Raw genomic sequence first — 23,230 nt, forward strand, 5'->3', positions numbered from 1 at the left:
ATGTACTGTACACCTTCCTTCACTTCCTTCACTAGTTTATAAAGTTTGTTTGTCCTCTAATTGGTGCATGAAACACTTTAGATTAGCACCGCATGTGTGTGTGTGTGCGTGTGTGTTTGCTGCTTACTTGGCTGCTCCTGTCTTTATAATTATCCGAGCAGATGGGGATTTGTGCTGAAACGTCCTGGCAAATCAGCCGTTCCTTTCTTTCTTCCTCTCTTCAGGTCCTGTGTGCGAGCACAGAAAGAGAGAGAGAACAAGAGAGAAACAGTGTGAGTGAGTTTGAGAGAGAGAGAGAATGTGCAGGAGAACTGGGGAGGATGTCTCAACAAACCAGAGCGTGAACATGCCTCATTCGTTGGTGAAGACGCCGAGCGAGGTCGTGTTATACTAGAAATAGCTGGACACGGGACAGTGTAGGACAGCATCGACTTGGCTTTGAGCTCCTAAAAGGGGGTCGGATGTCTCTGCAGGAGCTGCTGCATGAGAGTCAGGAGGCTCCTCAGAGGATTGTGACGAGGCTCTCGCAGCTTCTGCATAGCCTGACACTTGCACTGCTGCAGGGCACCAGCTCGAGTCCGTTCACCCGTAAGAGCTCGATGGAGTGTAATGGTGAGGATGTGTGTGTGTGAGTGAAGAGAATGGATGGCTTATGAGGTTTAAGGGATATTTTTTGTTTGTTTTACGTGTCTTGTGCCATACTAAAATGCACAGAAAAGTGTACCGTAATGTTTAAAAGAAGGTATTTAACTCATGTTGAACTCTTGTTTAAAATAAAACGCTCTAAAAATAGATAAAATGCTTTTTGCTGAATAGGTAAATAGAAGCTTTTTTGCCAGGCCACAGTTGTAAATAAGAAACCTGTTCTTAATCTGTTTTGCCTGGTTAAATAAAGGTAAAAAAAATTTAAAAAAAGCTGTAAGTTTACATAAAGTGGTCAGTAAACCCCAAAAGTTCCAGTCTGTATCCCAGGTTCATCGCATTTTTGTACAAATCACTCTAAACCACATTTGGACAAGTTTCTGTACACGAAGGCACTTTTTTAATGCATGGAATCTCTGCAAAATGATCATCTACAGTACATCATGTCACCGTTCGAACTGCTTAGTATACTATATTTAGATAAAAACGTGGCTTAGTGGTTAGTCCTGTTGCCTCGGATCCCTAAGCTTGCATGTTGGAAGTTTACCTCTAGTCTGACTGTGTGTGTATATGTGGCGTTTTTATGTTCTCCCCCTGTGCTTGGTGGGTTTCCTTCAGGTACTCCGGTGTGATGTAGTCTGATCTGGCATTTTCGTTTGTCCTCGATGTGTTTGTGCTTGTGCTTGTGTACCAACTCCTGTGATGAATTGGTACCCCATTCAGGTCTTACTCTGCCTTGTGCCCTAAGCTCCCTGGGATATGCTCCAGGCCTCTGTGACCCTACATGAGATAAGCAGTACAGACGATGGACGAATTAAATATTATATTTAACTAAAGCCACTTTGTTTGATGTTTTGAAAAAATTATAGTAAATCAAGATATATTTTAAAGAAAGTCATCATGTATTATATCTAATGTTTAACTAGTACAGTACTTAATTAAAGCTCAAACTTGCTAGATATTAATTCTTAAATTGGTCAACATTTCAAGCTTGAAATTAGTCAAACTGTCTTGAATACAGACGGACTAAAGGATTATATAGACTATTATATAAATATATTATATAAATATTATGTTGTAAGCATTTGTTTCTTTAATGAAGCAGGAGTTTCTAGAATTTTAACCCTTTTCACAAGTTTCCTGTTGCATTTGTTTCCCTGACTTAATGGGACATGCGGCCATGTAACAGTTCATGGGGCATATGTCCTACCAAGTGGTGCCAGGTATGATGCATACAATCAACAAATCTGCCCGAGTTAAGCAGTGATGAATGCTTAGGAAAAAAAAGTGTGAAAATATTATTTATGGAGAGATTTTGATACACAATGGTAAAGTAGTTTGTGTTGTGGCCTCGCACTCCAAAGGTCTAAGGTTCAGTTCCCGCCTCAGGTCCGTGTGCATGGAGTTTGCATGTTTTCTCCATGCATGGTGGGTTACTTCTACGTACTCCGGTTTCCTCTGACTCTGGTTAGATTAGGACTAATCAGCATTTCCAAATTGCCCGTTGTGTGAGTGTGTATGTGCTTGTGTCCTCCAATGGATCGTCACCCTGTGATGTACCGCACCTCAGGATGTACCCCGCCTCATGCCCGAAGTCTCCTGGGATAGACTCCATGCTTCCCATGACCCTGTACCGGATAAGACGTATAGCGAATGAACTAAAAATGATTTGTCGTGTTCGGACGACAGCAGTGATAGCGATATGATGACAACACCACAGAAAGAGAAATCAAAACTGGATGACATCCATGAATTGCCTTATTTTTTATTAAACTTATCATTTAAAGCACTTGTGGCGTTATTAGTTGGTTTGAACTGTATAGCGGTATTTAAAAAATAAAAAAAAATAAAAAAGGGTTTTGTACGGAAATTATATGTTCAAACAAATACATTTGACAGAAAGTCCTCATCCTGTATGAGAATTGAGACAGTGTAGTTTGGGAGAAAATGTCCTGTCCTCATATGAAGTCGTTCAGGTCCCAAGAGGTTAAGCTGGATGAACTGCTGTCAGCAATTCTGCTGTTGCATAACCAGGACGTGCTTGCTTCGGACATTCAAATATTGCCAAATGAGGTGTTTCTTTTTTCTTTCTTTCTTTTTCTTTTTTCTTTGCCTTCTCATGAGATGTCATAAGTAATGACACCCCAATGACAATATTGTTGTTTTAAGTACTTGAGTAATGGATCATAATAAAAATGTGTGTGAATAGAATGGAATGGAAAAACTTGGTATCACTAGATAAAGACAATAAGTGAACCTGTGGGAATACATCAGCACGCGAGGATACACAGGGTGAGACGGAGGGATGGGGATAGTTTGATGAAATAGCTGTTTCCTCAGGGGAAGTGAGTTTGTTGTCAAGGGAAGGAGATGGACGTAGACTGAAACTGCTGACCAACTTATGAGTATAGTGAGGGTATCGTGTGCGTGTGTGTGTGTGTGAGACAGAGAGAGAGAGAGAGAGAAATAGTTTCCTGTCAGAACGATTTGGATTTTTACAATCTGTGATGCACCTTCCTGTGAGCTATTCCTCTCTCTTTCTCTCTCTCACACACACACACACGCACACACAAATACACAGCAAAAATCCTGCAGTCACCACAGTGAGGATTTTTTGTCAAAAAGACAGTAATTTACCTCATTTCCATAGTGCGTACACACACACACACACACACACACACACACAAGAGACATGTTTGAGCAACTGAATGTGACAAACAGTAGAACGGGATGGACGTCCTTTCTGCAGCTTAGTGAGTTACATCTCTGAATCTCTTGTGTATTGCGTGCGTCTGTCTGTGCATGTGTATCTGTTTATATACATTTGTGTCTGTGTGAGTATAATTGATTATGATTAATAATCAGCAATAAGCAATAAACATATATTTTTTGTTGTGCATCTTGTAGTAAAGTTCCCGGTTGCTTCCTCCGGCGTCCCGACAGGCTTCACACGGATGTTGACAGTCTCTCTCTGTCTGAATTATCAGCCAGGAGTTTATGTTGTATTCTGCTCTGCAGGATCTTTCAAAGCCTTGCAGATGATGTATACTGGGTGTCGTTATTTACCTTCTGTGTCCTTACTGATTCAGAAAAGCAGAAAAAAGAAAACCTAAAACTAAAAATTATTTTTCCTTAATTTCTTTTCTGGTTTTGATTTTTTTTTTTTTTTCTTTTTAAATCTTTGATGTCTTTATAGACTCTGCTAAATAATAAAGCAGGTTGTTGCTATGATGTTTCTAATAGGTTGCTATGCTAACCCAGTTGGTTGATAAGTGCTTGCTATGGCGTTCTACATAGTTTATGTGGTCACCAGGTCAATACTAGGCTAACTGCTAGGGTTTTGCTAAGTGGTCGCTAGGTTATTGTAAGATGGTTGCTATGCTATTCCACCAGATTGCTAGGGTGTTGCTCAGTAGCTGCTATGGTATTCCAGGTGATTGCTCTAGTGTGGCTAGATGGTTGCTATGCTAATACAACTGGCTGCAAGAGTATTAATTGGTCATTTTTCTACTAACCCACTTGGTTGCTAGGTGGTTGCTATGATATTCCAGGTGGTTGCTATACTGTAGTATCGCTTGATGGTTCCTACTGTATGCTATTACAACTCGCTGCAGGGGTATTAATTGATCATTTCTCCCCGCTAACCCACTTGCCAGGTGGTTATGATATTCCAGGTGGTTGCTAATGTGTTACCAGGTTTTTGCTGTGCTATTATAGTTGGTTGCATGGGTGTTCCTACATCAGTTAAGTGCTGTTCTATTTGGTTGATACTGTGTTATATGGTTGCTATTGTATTCCAGCAGATTGCCAGAGTGTTTATGGCTAGATGTTGTAATATGCTGTTGTTAAGGTGTTGTCAAGTGGTTGCAACGCAATTTCAGTGGGTGCCATGGTGTTGCTAGGTCAATGCGTTGTTGAGCCAGTTGGTTTCCACAGTGTTGGTTTATGGTTGCTCTGCTATTACAAGTCATTTTAAGGTCATGGCTTCATCATTCCTTTGCTAACCCACTTGCTTGCTAGGTCAATGCTATGTTATCCCTTGGATGTTGCTTAGTACAGTATTCTGGGTAACATGTACAGATGCTTCTAGACGTGAGCACAAGCTTATTCTTGGTATTTCAGTATTACAGGGAATGCATCAATGAACCTCCTATAAAAACCTACATAATTAACAAAGTTTAGTCAGTTCTTGATGCTGCCTGTTGCAACCATGCTACCATGGTGTTCATATAGAGCTACTGTAGACTGCAACACAGCCGCTGGTTATTGCCTAAACGTGGCGTTCACTCACGTCGAATCCCACTTCAACTTCTGATTAACTTGTGAACTATTTTAATAGAACTGCATTGTTAAATCATTTTACACAAAGAGAGAATCAACCAAGGTAGTCAGGTTTATGACTTGCCATAATAATAAGTTTATAATTTAATGCAAATCAGCTCTTAATGAGCAACTAGAGTTTAAAAAAATGTTAGGTATAGATCAAAGTGCAACCAGTGGACATGACACATGACAGAGATGATCTTTGTACTTGATAGGTGAAGGAGCGTGGTGTTCTGAGCATGCAGAATATATTATGACATGGATTTTTGCTTGTACTCCAATTCTAGAAAAAAGCAGCACAAACAGCTTTTCTCAGACAAAGGTATGTAAAAGCAAACTGATATTATTACATTGAATTCTCCAGCCTGATTGGTCAGAAAGGAGAAAGTGTGTATTATTTTTCAGCTCATTCACAGGGTCTTGTATGGCAAATGGTCCTTATAACGGAAGATTAATAATAAACAGGTCTTAAAAATGTGGTACTGTTTAACAAAGACATATACTTTTTAATGTGGTATTTAAGATGATTATTTTACATTTCTTAAAGAAGTTTCGAAGGTCTTGTTGCAAAGTCTTCAGGTGATCCTTTGCAGTTTATTGGAACATGATTAACTGTATTGTTGGAGAGTCAAAGAGAGAAAATGTGAGAAAGTGTGCAGTATCTTCTTCATTAAGAAATTAAATAGAGATACGGACAACTTAAAGAGAATCTAATTACTGTACAGCTTTGCTTGTAATGCTTTAATTCTGTATGGTATTTGATTAAATTAGAGTATCATTTCTTTAATATTAAAATTTTCCCCTTAAACACCTTTTATGAAACAAATACAATGAATAATAATTCACAAAATTCCTTGACTACCAAAACAGCCTCAGTTTGTCTTTGCATGAATCTTACAAAATGCTCGAAACACTCCTTTGGTCCACATCGGTATAACTGCACCACATAATTGGTGTACGTTTGTCAACAGCACATTTATTCTGTGACTCTTGTGTTGCACTGCATTCTAAATGTGTGCATTATTGGGTCAAGATCTGGAGATTAGAAAGATCCTTAAACTCATGGTCATGTCCACCTCACCAGTTTTCAGAGAAATTGCATTCTTTTTTTTAATGCGACATGCATTTCTGTTCACCATGAATGTAAAGGGTGGTTTGAGTTATCAGAGCTTTCTTATGAGAAAGTCCAAGGAGGTCAGCAGTTCCTAAAATAATCCTTATGGGCAAACAGCTTATCTGATGCCAATGATGATGCCACAATAAAGGTCACTGAGATAACGTGTTTCTTTCCCATTCACACATTTGATATGAACATCAAACTTAAACGTTTGATTTGTACTTACATGATTTCATGCATTGTGCTGCTTCCACATGCTGATTGGACAATTGCATGAATATGTGGGGTTCCTATTAAAGTGAATATCGTTTGTGTTTTTAATAAATTAACCAAATGAAACCCATTAACTAGACTAATAAAAGACTGTAAATATTTTATTTGGTATGCAAACTCTCAGTTGAATCTAATGGTTAGGAATATTTCATCCAGCATAGAGATATTGTATGCAAATAATTCCTATTACATAAATTGTGTGTGTGTATCATCATGTATTTAAAAAAAGTGTCACTGGTTTGGTTAAGCTGCCTTCTCACTGTACCTGCTGCTTCAAATAGGGAAGGACGAGAGTCTCAGCGCTCACACCTTTGCTGTATGTGTGGGTGTGTCCATGTGTGAATGAGATGGCGGAAGAGAAAGACAGTGAGAGAGAAAGAGAGGGAGCAGGAATAAGAGCAGGAGTGTGTCAATGATGGAGGGGAAAGAGGAACATGAAATAAAAAGCCAGACAAAGAAGGGCAGGTAGTGAATGAGGCAAAGATAAAGAAATCTGGAGAACAAAGTGAAGGACAGAGAGATGGTGAAAGACAAGTGTGATGTTTGCCTTCAGCCCATTGTGGAAGGAGGAGGATATGTGAAGATCCCTCTGGAGGAGGTGGAGAGCTTCTACAAGTTTACAGTTTCCTGTGACTGGCTGCTCTGTGAGTCTTCTGTAAACCTTCTGCATTAGTAATAAAGCATCATTTATTTTCACTATCTTTGCACTGCTGTTGGGTTCATCCCATGCTGATGTAAAAATCTAAAAGTCAGTTGTATGTCTTGGTCATGGTAAAGCTAAGCTGACTGTTTTCTTTTAGTGAACTTTTGGCACTGGTTGTTGCCCCTTATGGTGTTTTAATCATCTCTTGTCATTTGAGACGCATAAAAGGACAGCAGAACTGAAAGGCAAACCAAATTTCATGACAATTATCTACATGTTTCTTATTGGGCATCAAATGTATAATTGTGTATATTCATCTGATGTGTCATTAACCAAAAGGTTCTGTCATTTGCTGTCATCTGTCAGACGCTTTTTCGCGTCTGTGTGTGTGTTTTGGCTTGTTTAGCACAGTTCTCCAGGAAGAGGTTTTTGCATAACCCCTCCCGTCACTGGCTTAAAATACACAAAGACAGCAAGGACAAGGTTTAACTATAAACTAGTCATCATTATGGCTAGGAGGAAGACACAGTAGGTCATTATTTGCCTATGGAGGTGAAGCATGTCGTTAATGACACTAAATAAATAGAGCTGATCCTGTACCGTATAGAGTTGACCATTAGACCCAGGAACACAAGAAAAGGTCATTTAAAAATTTTAAACTATTAAAATAATTATGAGAAAGCTTCAGTAATGAGGGGAATTAATTCCAGCAAAAATAAATAAATAAATAAAAATAAAAACACAACGAAAACAGTCAGGAAATTTACACAAGTGTAGAAAAAAATTAGTCTACTGCCTTCACAAAAAGCTAAAAACAAAAAATAGCTAGCTACTGTAGTTGCTACTAACTTAGCTTGTGTTTGTCACAAGATTTCTGTTAGATATTAGTGTCTTGTTTTGCATTAACATACATTAGGGAATAGTGTCAAACCCTTCATCTGTCCTTAATACCATTTATCCTAATCAGCTCCCTAGTCCCAAATCCATTTTTTTCAATACTATAAAATCTTGTTTTACATTTTATTTATATGAATTTTGCCATTGTGTTAACAAAACCTACACAAATATCAAACTGAGGATTGTGATTTAGCTAGCTAGCATGTTGCCACCAATCCTTTATACTTTATATATATGTTTTTTATATATATAAGTTTTTTTTTAAGGGAGACTAACGACATGAAAGTTGTAAGAAATGTCAACTCTCAGATGTACTATGAAAAAACTTGTGACAACCAAAATTGCACTGGATTTGCACTTAGCACTGAGAGCAAACACAACCTCTGTGGGCTAAGCTGTATTGAGAAACATCAACACTGAGTCATAAGTCAGGATTTATATATACATACATACATACATACATACATACATACATACAGTAACCACAACTACATTATAAGTATTAGTGCAATCAGCCATTTTGGCTTTAATTGTCATGACTATTGCCATCTCTCAGCTGGTGTAGTTGTTTGTGTTTTTGATTATCATTTGGAGTGAAACTAATGTTTTACCACAAGGGAGCAGGAAGGCATACAAAAACACTGCATCGCTCTTTATTTACAATGAAGCTATACTGTATGTTTATTATGATGTGAAATAAATGTAAGGGGAAAAATGGTGGATCTGTTTTGTTGGTGTGCTTTGGCTCACTGTAAATATCATTAACATTTATTATGTTATATTATATTATATTTTATTAAAATGAAATAAGGATGGGTTCCCAGTTAAGTCTGGTTCCTCTCAAGGTTTCTTCCTACTACTATCTTAGGGAGTTTTTATTCGTCACTGACCCCATCGTCCCATAGCTAGCTCATCAGGGACAATCTTATCATTTTGATTTGTACACATTCACGTTTCATACAAACTTCAATAATTCTTTTAATTGTGTAAAGCTACTTTGCGACAATGTCAATTGTTAAAAGTGCTATACAAATAAAATTTAATTGAATTAAATTGATTGAGCACCTGAAATAACAAATCCAAGCCCCAGAGGTCTTACCCCATGAACAATAACACCCAAAGAATTTGCTGCCAACTTAATAGTGCCAGACAACGCAGCATACCCCCAGAGGTCTTGTGGAGTCAGCACAAGGGGAACCTACACAATATTGGGCATCATGCATTACGTTATTTGTTCTGATTGAGCCATGTTCTGTATACATCATGATGGGTGTGGTTATTTCAGAAGGACTCCGCTCCAATCAACAGACATTTGAGGATTTTTGCGAGAATGAAAATGTCAAGAACGTACTATGGTCTTCATTTTACAGATTTCAACACACTTACTGTATAGCAGACATTAGAGCAACAGTGCTCTGCATCATCCAAACCCCCAACTTGAGTGAATATATTTTGGAAGAATGGTGTTTATCCCTCTAGAGTCTTAAGAGCCTTGCTGCATCTTTACACACTTTACAAAGTTAATTGATGCTTTTTTACACTAGCAAGAACTTATATCTTTGTTAAAGTTCTTATGAGAAATGCCTTTGATCTACAGTGTATAATACAGTATATACTGTACAAGCCTTTACTTTAGCCCTGTTGGCAGTTTAATAAAGTGCTAAAAAAAATACATACCATTGAGCTCTGCTACTTCCTTCTACTTATCCTTTTGTTACTTCCCTTTTACTTTTGTTATTTTTGTAATGTTTTTGTACCCGTTTATATATACAGCTTGGTGGTTAGCACTATCGCCTTGCACCTCCAGGCCAGCCTTGATTCCCGTTTTTGTGTGCATGGAGTTTGCATGTGCTCCCCGTGCTTGGTGGGTTTCCTCTGGGTACTCCAGTTTCCTCCCACAGTCCAAAAACATGCAGATTAGGCTAACTGGCATTCCCAAATTGCCAATTTGTGAGTGTGTGTATGTGTGTGCGGCCTGCGATGGATTAGCACTCTTTCCAGGATGCCTCGTGTCCGGGATAGGCTCCAGACCCCCCGCGACCCTGAATACAGGATAAAGCGATATAGATGATGAGTGAGTGAGTGAGTGTACAATGAACAGTAAATGGTAATTAATGGCAGATATTAACTAAAATTGGGGAACTAAAGAAGCAGATACCACATGTACCATAGTATCAGTTCAAGGCACCATTAAAGCCACTTGTTTGAATTTCCCACTTTATTATCTCACCTAATTTGCATAGAATTGAGTAAATCTGAGTGCCACTTTAAAAACTGTTGATTGCTGCTGCTACACTGTGTCTTTGTCCTTGTTGCTTGACAGTGTTGCTGAAATGTGTCTCATACATCCTGTCATTTTTGTGTAAATGTAGGGCTGCTGACAATGTTTTGATTTTATTGGCTTAAACAGACCAACCAGCCATAAGATTAAAAACATTAACGTTATAACCACCTTTTGGGTTACCACTTTGACACCAGGGTGGCTCTGGACTTGAGGGCCTCTGCAGGGCGCTTTAGTTTCTTATACAAGAATGGTGGCAGAGGATCCTTTGGGTGCTGAGAGTTATGGGGTGGGGCCTTCATGGCTTGGGCTTGTTTGCGCTCATTTGGATTAGGATGCCACATCAATTTTGAGGCCACATTAGCGGCCCTGGGCACTGTGCATCCTAGCAGTGGGCTGTGGTGCACTGGGTGTTCTTGTGTCTGTCTGTCTGTTGTGGTGATTTATACTGCTTCTGTGACATTGTTATTGTTAATGTTATGGCTGATCTGAATCAGAGTAGTTCTTACATACACTTACTGGTCACTTACTAAATCTGGACAAGTAAAGAAGGGAGATAATTTAATAACTTTTAGCATCAGCATTTGTCCTGCAGTAAGCAGCACTTTGGCAGCTGCTAGCATACAGTATTTCCCATTCTCTATTTTTGTCTGATGTTGCGTTACTCAAGTGTTGTGGTCAGATGTACTGGGTGGAGCTGGGCGTCTGAGATCATGTTGTTTTATCCTGACTTAGTTGATCGTTCCCCTTTTTTTTTTATATCTGTTCAGCATGTTTACATAAGGGCACAAGGTTCACTTCAGGATTCGGAGTCTGGCTCAAAGGATTTGAATTGAGATTCAGTTAGAAGTTTGAAAGACTCGTAACCTTGATTTCAGTAGAGAGTCAGTTGGGAGACGTCTTTGAGTGTTTGTGTAGTTCTGATCTTTGGATGGAGATGCAGTTTGAAGCAGGTGGGTTTTCCTTTTTTTTTTTTCTTTAAAATAATGTTAAAAATGGTCAGTATAGTGTGAATAGGAAATGTTTTTATACGAAATGCATCTCTCTCTCTCTCCCTCGCTCTCTCTCTCTCTCACTCACACACACACACACACACTGTCTGTCTTTCGCTCCCATCTCTCTGATAGCCATCATGTGGCCAGCTTCGTAACCCCACCTTTTGTAAATTTACTGCTGACAACATTCATTACTGGTTTACTCAGATATCTTGTATACTGCCACATGAAATATTGCATCCCAAACACACATGCTGCCTTCTCCAAATATTGTGTGCTACACCAGTCTTTTAATTGCTTGCATTCATGGTTTCTTCGTAATATTATTAATTAATAATCAGATATGGTAATAACTTTTTGACAAATATTTCTGCCCTACTGTTTGAAGTGCAAACGATACAGCCTTTGGTTAGCAGTTTTTCTTATTGGATGCTTGTCATACAGCTGCTGTTTGCACTTGACATGACTTTCCTTGCCCGACTGTTATTTTTTATCAAAAAAACAAAACGGCATGGTACGGTATGGTCCATAAGCAAACTAAAGTTTAAAAAATACATTTAGATTAAATTGAAGACTTTTTTTTTTAATCCACAGCTTAACGTTTTTCCATTGCTCGGTTGTAGGGTGTTTTGCATTCTTTAATAATTTACAGACAAATTTCAAGTCATGACTTCTTACTGAATCACAGTAGTGTTGGGATATACTGCACCAATGTTTATTAGATTTTGTCCTAATGTCCCAGTTTACATTTTTAAGAACATTATGCTTGAACATGTTCAAAAACGTCCACATATATTAAATCAGTTATTATTCCATTATATTGGCTATAGTATGTTTATATAAAGTCTTATGCAAAGGTTTGGGCATCCCTTGATAAATAACAAATTTTGGTGAATTTTTCATTGAAAAAATGTCAACACAGTCTCTCTTGGAAATGTAAAAAATGCACAATATTTTTGAACAAAAATAAAAACATTATTATGGCACTGTGCAAAAGTTTAGGCACCCTAGGAGATCTAGAGTCTCAGATTCTTTTAAAAAGGTCTCAGACCTTAATCAGCTCGTTAGATCTGATGCATCAGCTGTCATTATTAAATGCCAATTTCAAAGCTATACAAATACTTTGTAAAAATCTGTTATTTATTAAGGGTGCCTAAACTTTTGCATAAGGCTGTAGATAATGCAATGCTTAGTTTTTATTGTATTTTATAAAAATATATATTTCGGGCAATAAATATTAATGTACTGATTAATACATCCTGCTTTGCAGTATGTGTGAGGTATTTTGAAAATATGGTAAAGAACTAAATTTAATATATTTAAAGTGGATTCAAGTTTAAAAAACAGTGAATAGATGCTGATCCATAATCAGGCAATATTCATCACCTAAATGTCATCAAACATCCTGATTCTTGTGCAAACAGCAGCTCTCTGTTTGCTTTGCCTATTCGTTTGCTTTCCAATGCTGAGTTTCCTCTATGGTCTGTTTATTGATTCAGTCATCAGCTCTGTGGAATATGGGTTTCAGTTTTTTATTTTAAAGACGCAAAAATCTTTAATTATAGAGCACTTATAAAGCTTAAGGTGTTTTATAGTTTGGTGGTAAACCCTAAATGATGTATTAATTTAAACAATGTTATTAAAGGTAAGTATAAAATAAAATATGATATGAAAATGTATATATAAAGAAGAGGAAAGGAGAAAAAAATAAATAAATAAATCAATACAAAAATAACTTAATGCAAAAAAAAGAGAAAATGAGGAGAAAGATTCCTACTTAGAATCATTAGGCAGATAAGATGCTAGATGAGGGTGATTAAGTGGGTGGAGCCTTCAGAAAAGATGTAATGGCTAATTATAGCAATCAGTGGTGAAGTAGGCTTGGGTGCTGGCTATGGGATGTCTGTGTGTCTCTGTGTGGCAAGAGGAAGGGTTTGTGGTGAATAAGAGATAAACAGTCATGGGTGCATGGAGAGAACAAGAGACTGGGACGGACCCACATCTGGACACTCCTTTGAGTAAACAAATAAGAAGTCAAAGCTGCACAGCCTCTAGGTTTTGACTGATTCACTGTTTCTTTTACCAAACTGTACAAACTGTATCCTTGTACAGTGTGTATAGTTGTGTTTTAAACGTATGCATGCCTTGCAAGAATTTGCAAGATGTGTACCATTCTTTTTAATATTGTGTACTGCCTCCTTTAGCATCAATGATAAACACTCTAGAACCTTCAGCCATTTTTTTCTGTAGCCAAAAAAAGGAGGGACAGTTTGGCCTTGTGCTTTGTATCATTGTCATGTTAGAACATCCAAGAGCATATACGGTTGATGGCTTAATGGGTTTTGAAAATGCACATGACGATACTGCTCTTGCAAGAACTGCTCTAGAACAGCCAACCTTCATGTCTTTAATAACAACTGACTGTTGCTGTTCAGTGTTTAATATGTGTTATTTCGTGTATGGATTTATTGTTTTGGAATAAATGGTCCAAATTGGTGCTCAAATTGGTGCTGGATAGATTTGATAGATTAAATAGATAGTTAGTTAGTTACAGTAGTTAGTAAGTTGTGTAGTGTAGTATAGTGCGTATATGTACGTAATCTGCTCTTAATAACCAACCCAGGATTGTTGGTATAGCACTTGTTATAAATTTTTGTTGTTTTTATTAATATACCACTAGTTTTTTGTTTCTATAACATGTTGTGTCTAGGCTAGACAGTGTCCTGTTTTGGTGCCTTGTGGTTTTCCCAGGACTGCAGTTGGGTCAATACACAGGTGGCCAGGTATCCGTTCTCCCCCCAGACTCCACTGAAACCCCGCTTCCTGTTTGTTCACCCTTTGATGTTTGTTCACTGGGGTGAATAAAACTGTGGGATTTTGAGCATGTAAACCTCAGTTCAGTGCATCATACTGTACAGTAAGTTTTTTAGTAAATGCAGTATATTTACTTTATTTTTGCCCAATTTGTTTATCCACCAGCCTGCAAACCTCCCATCACGTGACAGCTACCAGCTGAGTAGGGTGAAGGTTAGCACGTGCTTCCTCTAATTTCCAAAAAGCCTTAAAGGGATTTTTTTTTGTCCCCAAGCTTGTCTTAAATTAACATTAAAGTGCCTATACTGTAAGTGCATTACAATAACCGGATGTTACCTCTAATACATGGATTCATCATCATTTTAATTACTTTAACCCGATAATACAGTATTACCTATCTTAGTTTGTTATTGTCAACCAGTGTGACAACATGCAAGTACGATCTAGTCAGGCGTAGCTCAGTGGTTAAGGCATAGGACTATGGTTTAAAAGGTCCAAAGGTTCAAATATTACGACCACCACATTGTCCCTATTGGGCCCTTGTCCCTTAACTGCTCAGATGTATAATGAGAGAAATATGTAAGTCGCTCTGGATAAGGGCGTCTGCCAAAAGCCTAAATGTAGTATAAAATGAATTTGTGTAAATTGTAATGTAGACACTCTGGTCTATAAATTATCACAGATTAAGAAAAAAAGATTGGGATTTGTCTAATCCCTTTTACATGAGTCACAGGGAATTTACAAAACAGATCAAGATATCATATGTCTCAGCATGATGAATGTTGAGAAATATCTCAGGAAATGTTTTCAGTATTGCCCCATCAGCACACGGGATAATCATATGCTTACAAATTTTACTTTTAAGTTTCGATTCATTGGGCTGCAGAGGAAAGGTCCTGACAGGCAGTTCACAGGAAAATGTCTTTCACTTTCTTGTAAAAAAAAAAAAAAAAAAAATCATCACTTATTAAGAACTAACAGTAAATGACTGACAGCACCCAGTTATGTCCACATTTGTAATGCAAACTTGCTTCAATAGCCTTCATTCGTTTGTGTCCATCGAAGCTTGGTACAAAGTTGTACTCCGGTCATCTCTGATGGGAAGACTGATAAAGGTCTGCTGGAACATCAGCTAGTCACATTTAAGCATGGAAACTCCTTCATGTTTTCAGCATCAGTGTAGCGTTGTAATCCGGTGTGAGGTACTGTACAGTATGTGATCTCGTGGAACCACAGAAGCTTGTACAGTATGTATTAGATAAAATTGCTTGTTTTGAAATTTCCTGCATCTAGGGAATGATTTATATGAGAAATTAAAATAAAACTGCAAGGCTTTAGCAGCTCACGCCAAATCCGTAAACAGGAAAAGGATGATTATGGATGACCGTTTTCTCTTTTGTAGGGTCACAAAAAAAAACATGAGTTTGTCATCTATGCGTTTACTTAATGTCTTATAAGGTTTTTGAAAATTACATTTTTGAAAATTCCTTCCAGGATGAAGATACAGCAGAATCTCGGCATACAAATATAATTCATTCTGGAGCTGGCGAAGATTTTATTGCTATACAAAAATTACATCAACATTGGTATTGTGGGTTGACTCGAAACAGCTTTTGCTGACTTAATTTATTATTATTATTTTTTTGTAAACTCGCTTTGCTTGGCTGACACAAACAGCTCCCGGATATGCATGCAACTTAGCTGGGATTCAGTCTGGTTTGTTTGTTCATATGCAGAAAATGGTTCGTATGCTAATGCAAATTTTTTGCAGTTTCAATTTTAAGGCAAAAATTTGTAACAGAGGGTGTTTGAATGCCGAAGTTCCACTGTATTTAGAAACACTGAAGGTTTTCAGTATTGATTTTTGGACAGGAAAAACGGCATGTTCGGTTTGTAAGAGTGTCCGCTCCATGTGGCGTCTGATATACAGTATCCTGTGTTTGATGACAGAAGGTAACAAACTCGAGAACTTTTTTTTCTGGCTTCTAATTGGCCGTTGTGGCTTTTAAGTTTTTGAACATTTGGGCTAATTTTTGGTAGAATAGTTGGTTTGTACACTTCATCGAAAAGGTGCAGTATATTTTGTCTTACAGTATCTGTTCAGTTTGGGACTACATAGGTGTCAATAGTATCAGAAATTTTCAGAATCAGTTACATTTTATTTGTACAACGCTTTGAACAATGGCGATTTTTTGCAAAGCAGCTTGACAGAATTAAAAGAAAATTATGGAAATGTGAGAATATGTGTATGAATCAAATAAATAATCAGAATCAAAAATAAGCTATATATATATATATTATTGAAAATGACTCCAGGCAAAACACAGGACCTGGTTTTTAAATAAAGAAACGCCTTTGTTTGCAGTTTTCCTCACTTTGCGCTTTCACTGAACAGGTATTGCCTTTGCTATCACATTCTTCTTTTTCTTTTTTCTCTAATTTTTCCAGAGAATTTTATCAGAACTGGCTATTTTGCTTTGAAGTAATGGCAAGTTTTTTCCTGGAATAGTAAGTGCATCCCCTAATCTAATGTAGCTCCAGTTTTTGAGTTATGAATGGTAAGTAGCAATGACAGCACCTTATTTTACAGCTGCATCTCGTACAGCTTTAGTTTGCTTCTATACTGTTGAACTTGTGGGATGTTGTTAAACGCATGTAAATTTATTTTCAAGACTTTTTCAAATCTAAAAAAACAACAACAACAAGGCTTAAACAAAGAAAGACTTTTTAATCTATTTAGGTGCCGTTTACTTCCAGGCTTTTAGCGGGGACCGTGTCGAGTGCTGTAGTTTTTTTTTTATGTGCCGTAAGTTTGCAAACGAACTTGTCCAGTGTAAATACAATCCCCCTGTTTGTTGTAGAGCGTCTGTTTATCAGAGCCTGCTGTCAAACTAAAAAAAAAAAAACTTCTGCATTGCAGTATAAAAAAAAAAAAAAAACAGGCTTTATGCAGTACTGCAGCGTTTGTCATTTAAATCTCATGATCAATCAATGGCGATTACTCACAGTTTTGACACTGTACTAAAACTAGAAACTTACTGATGATAGAAGGCTAAAGGCAAAGGATGGAGTGGTTACTGGGAAATCTACTGTATATTTATAGGATGTTTTGAACATTCTTCAGTACAACAAATCTAAATAAAATTATATTGTAAATCTGTTTACTTCATCTTGATTAGATTTGGGGCTAGTAGTTACATAGACACCACTTAAATGATTTTTACTCTCATTTTAGAACTTTGGGGAAAATCTTTTTTTTATGTAATCCTTTATTTATATAATTTAACTGCCCTACAAATCTTGAATTCATTTGAATGTAAACCGCTAAAACCATTACTTACAGATATCTAGTTTGGCATTTATTTTCTGTTTTGCTAAAAATGTCTTTTCAGCTTAATTTCCTTTTGCTTCAGAAGAAAGGTCCTGAACAAGCTGTTTTGCAGGAAGAAAAAGTCCCTTTAAGCCAAGTGTTCCTTATTTTCCTTACTATCAACAATATGCAGCATTGCATTTGCTCAGCATATTAAAAATTTGGGCATTGGTAGGTCAGTGGTTAGGGTGTTGGATCATCAGTTGGAATTCAAACCCGAGTACCACAAAGTTGCTGCTGTTGGGCTCTTTAACAAGGTCTTTAACCCTTAACTGCTCAGACGTACATTGGTAGAACAAGATAAAATGCAAGTCGCACTACACAAGAGTGTCTAAATGCTCTAAATGTAAATATGAATGTTAATTTACATCAGGTTCTGTTGGCTATTCAGAACTGGGCAACACATTAGAGTATGATATGTACACTGTAAGAAATTTCTGTACATTTTAATCTAATTTTAATCGTAAGATGTTGTTTTTCTGTTATATAATACTTCTTTTTTTTTTTTTTTTTTTTAGACACAATAAACGATTGGGTTGATGGGACCATATACAGTAGGTTTCCTATGCAGCCTATCCCAGAGAACTTGGGGTACCAGTCAGCAGGGGACACTCTAGATGGGGTGCCAACTTACTGCAGTAACACACCCAGTCATGCTACCGACAATTTGTAAATGGCAATTAAACCTACATATGATGCTTTTGGACTGTGCGAGCAAACCCAAGTACCCTAAAAAAATACCCATCAAGGACGATGCTAAGCACTTAGCCACCATGCTGCCCATGGGATATGATATAAATATATTAACGATAGACATATATCCTATATATTATTACCATGAAATGTAATTGTAAAATAATTCAATTTTTAGGAAATGTTTCTAATTCTGCATAAAAAATCTAATTATTATTCTAAAATATTATCTTACCCTGATAATCTTAACCAAACAAACAAATAGGAATCTTAGTTTATTTATTTTATGATGCTGCTTTTCATCAGAATGACTTGGTCTGTCAATAAAAAGTAGACTGGCTGGAAACAGGTATGTCATCATAAACAACTGATTAAAAACGCCATCATCAATGCTAACATTCTGAAGAGAATTTATCCCCCAGAATATTGGTACCAGCCTACAGTACGATCCTTCATCTGTTTTCTCACGGTTCTGATGATGGATCCAAAACTGGAGCAGCATGTGTTAGGATGTTGAGAAAACTCAGCTTCTCAAGCAACAGCACAGACGGGCGTTAAATCAATCTTTGTGCCAAAAAAAAGTACCTTTGTGAATGCAGCTCAATAATATTTACCCTAGTGTTTGGTACTGTAGGACACCCTATAAGAAATGGCTACAGTAAATAAAATATCGTTGTATATTGAGAGGCGGCACTGTGGGTTTTATTTATGTTCTCTCCGTGCTTCGTGGGTTTCCTCTGGGTACTCTGGTTTTCTTCCGCAGTCCAAAGACATGCAGATTAGGTATTAGGCTGATGATCGGCTAGGTGTACCCCGCCTCAGGCCCTAAGGCCCCTGGGATAGGCTCCAGGCCCCCTGCGACCCTGTATACAGATTTAAGCGGTATAGACAATGAGTGAGTGTATGTTGGGAATTTAGAGTGCACATTTATAGTGGGGTTAATATTTAGTCCTATAAGGGAGTCAGTACAGCAAGGACAGAAAATTACTGGTATTTTTTTTTTTACAGGCTTTTCTTCTAAATTTACATTAACTTTGTTTTTCTCTTTTGCCTGTAGGTTGCTGCATATTTATAAAAAATTTTTTACAGGTAATAAGCATTCATCGAGTCACCGCCTGAAGATTAAACATACTCTGTAAAGAGAGAAAGTGAAATGGTTGCCAATATAAACAAACTTTGCCAGCTAGTCCACTTTTTTGTTCCAAGAACCAATTAATTTAGACAATACACCCCCGATATGATGGAAATTTTTATATCTAATTAAATATTTACAACATGATATTTTTCAGAATTAATTAACCGGTTTAAATGTAAACTAGTTAGGGTTTGGAAAAGAAATCAGACATATTTTAGTTTCACTTAAGCACCCACACCTTACATTCATTATGGACAATATCGGATGCAGCGGTGGACTTTCCCTCAGCACTCTCTGCTTTCCTGATGACTTTGTTACACACTGATAACACGCAGCTCAGATGTAATCTCCAAAGTGCCCTAAAGCAACTGAAGCACATGGATATTGATATAGGAGAGAAGGGGCCATTGTTTGCATTGTCTTTTAAGCATCTTTTAACTCCTCCTTGGTGTTGTGTGTCTGTGTGTGAATGTGTGGAGTAGTAGTTCTAAGAGGAGTTCAGGTCTGTTGTAAGAGTAGATCTAAGGGTGGAGAAGGGCAGGGGACTTTCTTTCTGTTTGACTTATGACCAGTGGCTTGTATTACTTGGATTACTGTTGTATGTGACCTTTCAACTCATGGTCAAGAATATTGATGTGTTAAACTATATGGCTCACATCCATCTCTCTTGCAGACAGCAATAATCTAGCAGGTGCTTCACATTCTCCAAGCTTCTCCCTTACATCACGTTTGAGTCGTTGAATCTATGGTCATAAGCCATAATTAAAAATATTATAGCAATTTGTGACATAAAAAGTCACAAATTGCTATATCTTTATTCAGCACAAATTGAAATACTTAGGACACCATTTTTTCGTCTGGCATCAAACATTTTTAAAAGAGTGTCTTAAAATTGACTGTTTCTCACCAATTTGGTGTAATAATGAATTTAAACCAGAGAGAGTCTTTTATTTTGGTCAAAGAAAGGATAAAATCTATTCTAATATCTTTTAAACATAAGCTGACAAATATAACCTCCCTAGAATTTTTTTTATAAATACCTTTAGATTTTTTTTACATAAATAAATAAACACATTCAAGGCTTCTTCTGAACCCTCACTGTTCTCTATTGAAAACTATTGCAAAGGTAATTTATCAGTTTTACGATATAGTTCTTACAGGTTCCAAGGAAAAATCCATTTTATATCTATATGCAAACTGACTTCTAAGTACAGGCCTGGGAAAAGACATGTCATCTAGCACAAAGTTAACACTAGATTTAGGTTGTTACAATATAAATGGCTACTCCGAGCAGGTACTGTATAACTCTGGTAAAAAGCGCATAAATTTAACCCCAACATTGCTGCTAACTGTAATAGTGAAGTAGGTGTGCTGTTTTACTGCATGTGGAAAAAATCTTGCACTTAAATTTAAGTCTCATAGAAAGTGATGTTCCTATACATGCCAAATTGTATATTCTGCATAATCCTAAAAATCTTTTGTTGAATGGAAAGAAGAAAAGGCTGATTAATTTCTGTTTGTTGCAAGGCAAGCATGTTATTGCCTCAAAATGGAAGAATATTTAAGGATCTACTTAAGGGCAGCAGGTCGGGGAAATGTCTTGTAATCTTGTAATCTTGGAAATCGATTGATATATTTCAACTGACATTTCATACAAAATCATATAATGGAGTATTGTGTCGTAATGGACATCTAGACACAACTGTTCTGAAATGTAAATAGTGTCATCATCTCACCCTCACATGCAAGTCCTCAACTCTAATTAAACACTAATGTAGCATAATGTGTGCCTTTTTTTTTTTTTTAAACAAGCTTAAGGCAAAACTCAAATTTTGTAACTCTGTTGCGTCGAGTTAAACAAAATATAATAATATTAATAATGTTAATTTAAATTAACTCTAACTTCCTAGTAACTTCCTAACTTGGGTCTCCACACAATATATTAGCCTAGCTATATCTGTGTGTAACAGCTTAAAAGTAACAGTTCATGTCTAAGAATAGCCACAGCAGGAAAGTTGTCCCTGTAAGTCGATACCAAGTGTTTGTAAAAAAGGATTAGAGCCGGATATTTCGGGCCAAGAAATTCATTTTGTCTTTTTCCTCTCAGGATTGAGAGCATCAAAGGCTTTAAAGCATTTTAATTCATGATAGCATGGCGTGACTAACCAGCCTCCAGCCACAAACCAGGTGTGTGTATGTGTGTGGTTTTATATATATATATATATATATATATGTAAATATATATATGTAAATATGTGTGTATGCGCGCATGTGTGCGTGTATATATGTATGCGTGTGTGTGTGTGTGTGTGTGTGCGGGTGTGTCTGTGTGTGAGAGAGTTTCCCAGGCTTTATGAATGCACTGCTGCATGGCCATTCACAGCAGTTGTGGGGAACGCTCGGGTTTTCCCCTGTAGCTATAAGGACGCCTCTGTTTAAGAGACCCTCTCTTTATGATCGTGTGTGTGCATGTGTGTGCGCGCACACGCAATTGAATGCCCTCCTGCAGTTCTTAGTGTGCTCACTTGATTTTTTTCACTAGCTGGCGATTCACTCCATGTTGCCATCGATAGCACCCTAATGATTCAAAATTTCTCTTATTTTTATATTTAAAAAAAATAAAATAAAAAAAAGGTTTACACAAGTTTTGGTCTTAAACATGTCACTAATGATTTGATTATTAATCAGTCAAGGTTTTTTATATAGATTTTTTAAAATAGTCTTATAGTCATAGCAGGGTTCTGTCATTAATGTCAGAGTATAAATAGTTACCTAATGGAGACATACAGTAATAATCAGCGGAGTGGTCAGTGGAGTAGCTGAACATACATTTCTTGCTAGCAAATTGCAGCAATAAATTAGATCACATTAGGCTAAGCTAGTTGTATGGTGTTACACACTCGTTTGTGGTCACTATGCATTGAGATAAATCAAATTTTTCACTGCCACGGCTTGGTCTCTTAATGAAGTCATCACATGGCAGGAAAAGAAAATTACTCCTGTTACTACGTAACCATCGCTATCAAAGTGATTGTTAACAAGCAAACTAATGAACGGCTAAGACTAAAATTGTTGAGTAAAACTTATAGCTATCACTTTAAGTATAAATATACAATATATTGTATGTTTTTTTTTTTTTGCTTAGTTGCTTAGCAACCTGGATGTATTCTAAAGTAATAGCTGTTCTATGTAACACTTTTTCTTTTTCAAGGAATCATTTTTTAATATCTACTTAAGTGTATATTTATATATATAATAGTATATTCGTGTACTTATATATCCATCCATATTTAATTCGTGTACTTATATATCCATCCATATTTGACACTGTGTGACAGATGTGACTCTGTCCTGTAGAGGGCGTCTTTGTCCCGCCCCCTCCAAACCTGTGCTGTGTCTCTATTGGCTGTTTATTATTAACCCATTTTCTTTCTATGTGTCTCTCTGTCCCTCCTTCCTTTTTTAAAATCTATCCATGTGACAATTACTGTGTGTACCTTCTCTGTATGTGTGTGTGTGTGTTTAAGAGAGAGGGATAGAGGAAGGGAGGGAGGGTTAGAATTCATTAAAAGCTTAGCGCTGATACACACAGTGTTTGGCTGCTTTCACAGCCTCCTTCAGGCATTATTCTATCTACCTGGTTTTGTGTGTGTGTGTGTGTGTGTGTGTGTATGAAGAGTGGGTGGTGTAACCTGAAGCCAGCAGAGTTGGTCCAGCCACATGTGTGCCTGTGTGTGTGTGTGTGTGTGTGTGTGTGTGAGTGAGACATGGGGTTGAGTGAAGCTCAGAGACGGATCATCTGTCTTCACTGGTGTGTTGTTGTGTATGCCGGCCGAGCAGAGTTCCACAGAGAGGGCCACCTGTGTAGGGAGTGAGCCAGGGAGTGTGTACCACAGGCAGGATGGCGTTGAACAGAGTGTCCCTGCTCTGTCAGGACATCACACGCCTGTGGCTCCAGCTCAAAGTGACCACAGGTAGGAGACCAGGACCGCCACAGGCTTTCTTTTTAAATGTGTAATGCCTTCTGCTTTTTGATACAAGTCTCAG

General features: G+C 37.3%; 1 protein-coding gene across 10 annotated transcripts in view; it reads left to right on the plus strand.

The window, feature by feature from the left end:
- mcf2la (mcf.2 cell line derived transforming sequence-like a) overlaps positions 1-23,230 on the plus strand; it is an 88,670-nt gene that overhangs the window by 8,533 nt on the left and 56,907 nt on the right. For 3 of the 10 annotated variants that reach the window (XM_053476737.1, XM_053476738.1, XM_053476743.1), the window contains exon 1: positions 429-612. The exons of 1 other annotated variant lie outside the window; for it this stretch is intronic. In XM_053476737.1, coding sequence (XP_053332712.1) covers positions 462-612 — 151 coding nt within the window. In that variant the 5' untranslated portion in view covers positions 429-461. Of the gene's footprint in view, positions 1-427; positions 613-5,193; positions 5,288-10,962; positions 11,130-22,953; positions 23,158-23,230 lie in introns of those variants that run through there. 6 more of the 10 variants (XM_053476736.1, XM_053476746.1, XM_053476744.1 and 3 more) reach the window with 5 other exon arrangements.

This window comes from Clarias gariepinus, chromosome 18, assembly GCF_024256425.1.
Source record: "Clarias gariepinus isolate MV-2021 ecotype Netherlands chromosome 18, CGAR_prim_01v2, whole genome shotgun sequence".
In the NCBI taxonomy this organism is placed as follows: domain Eukaryota; kingdom Metazoa; phylum Chordata; class Actinopteri; order Siluriformes; family Clariidae; genus Clarias; species Clarias gariepinus.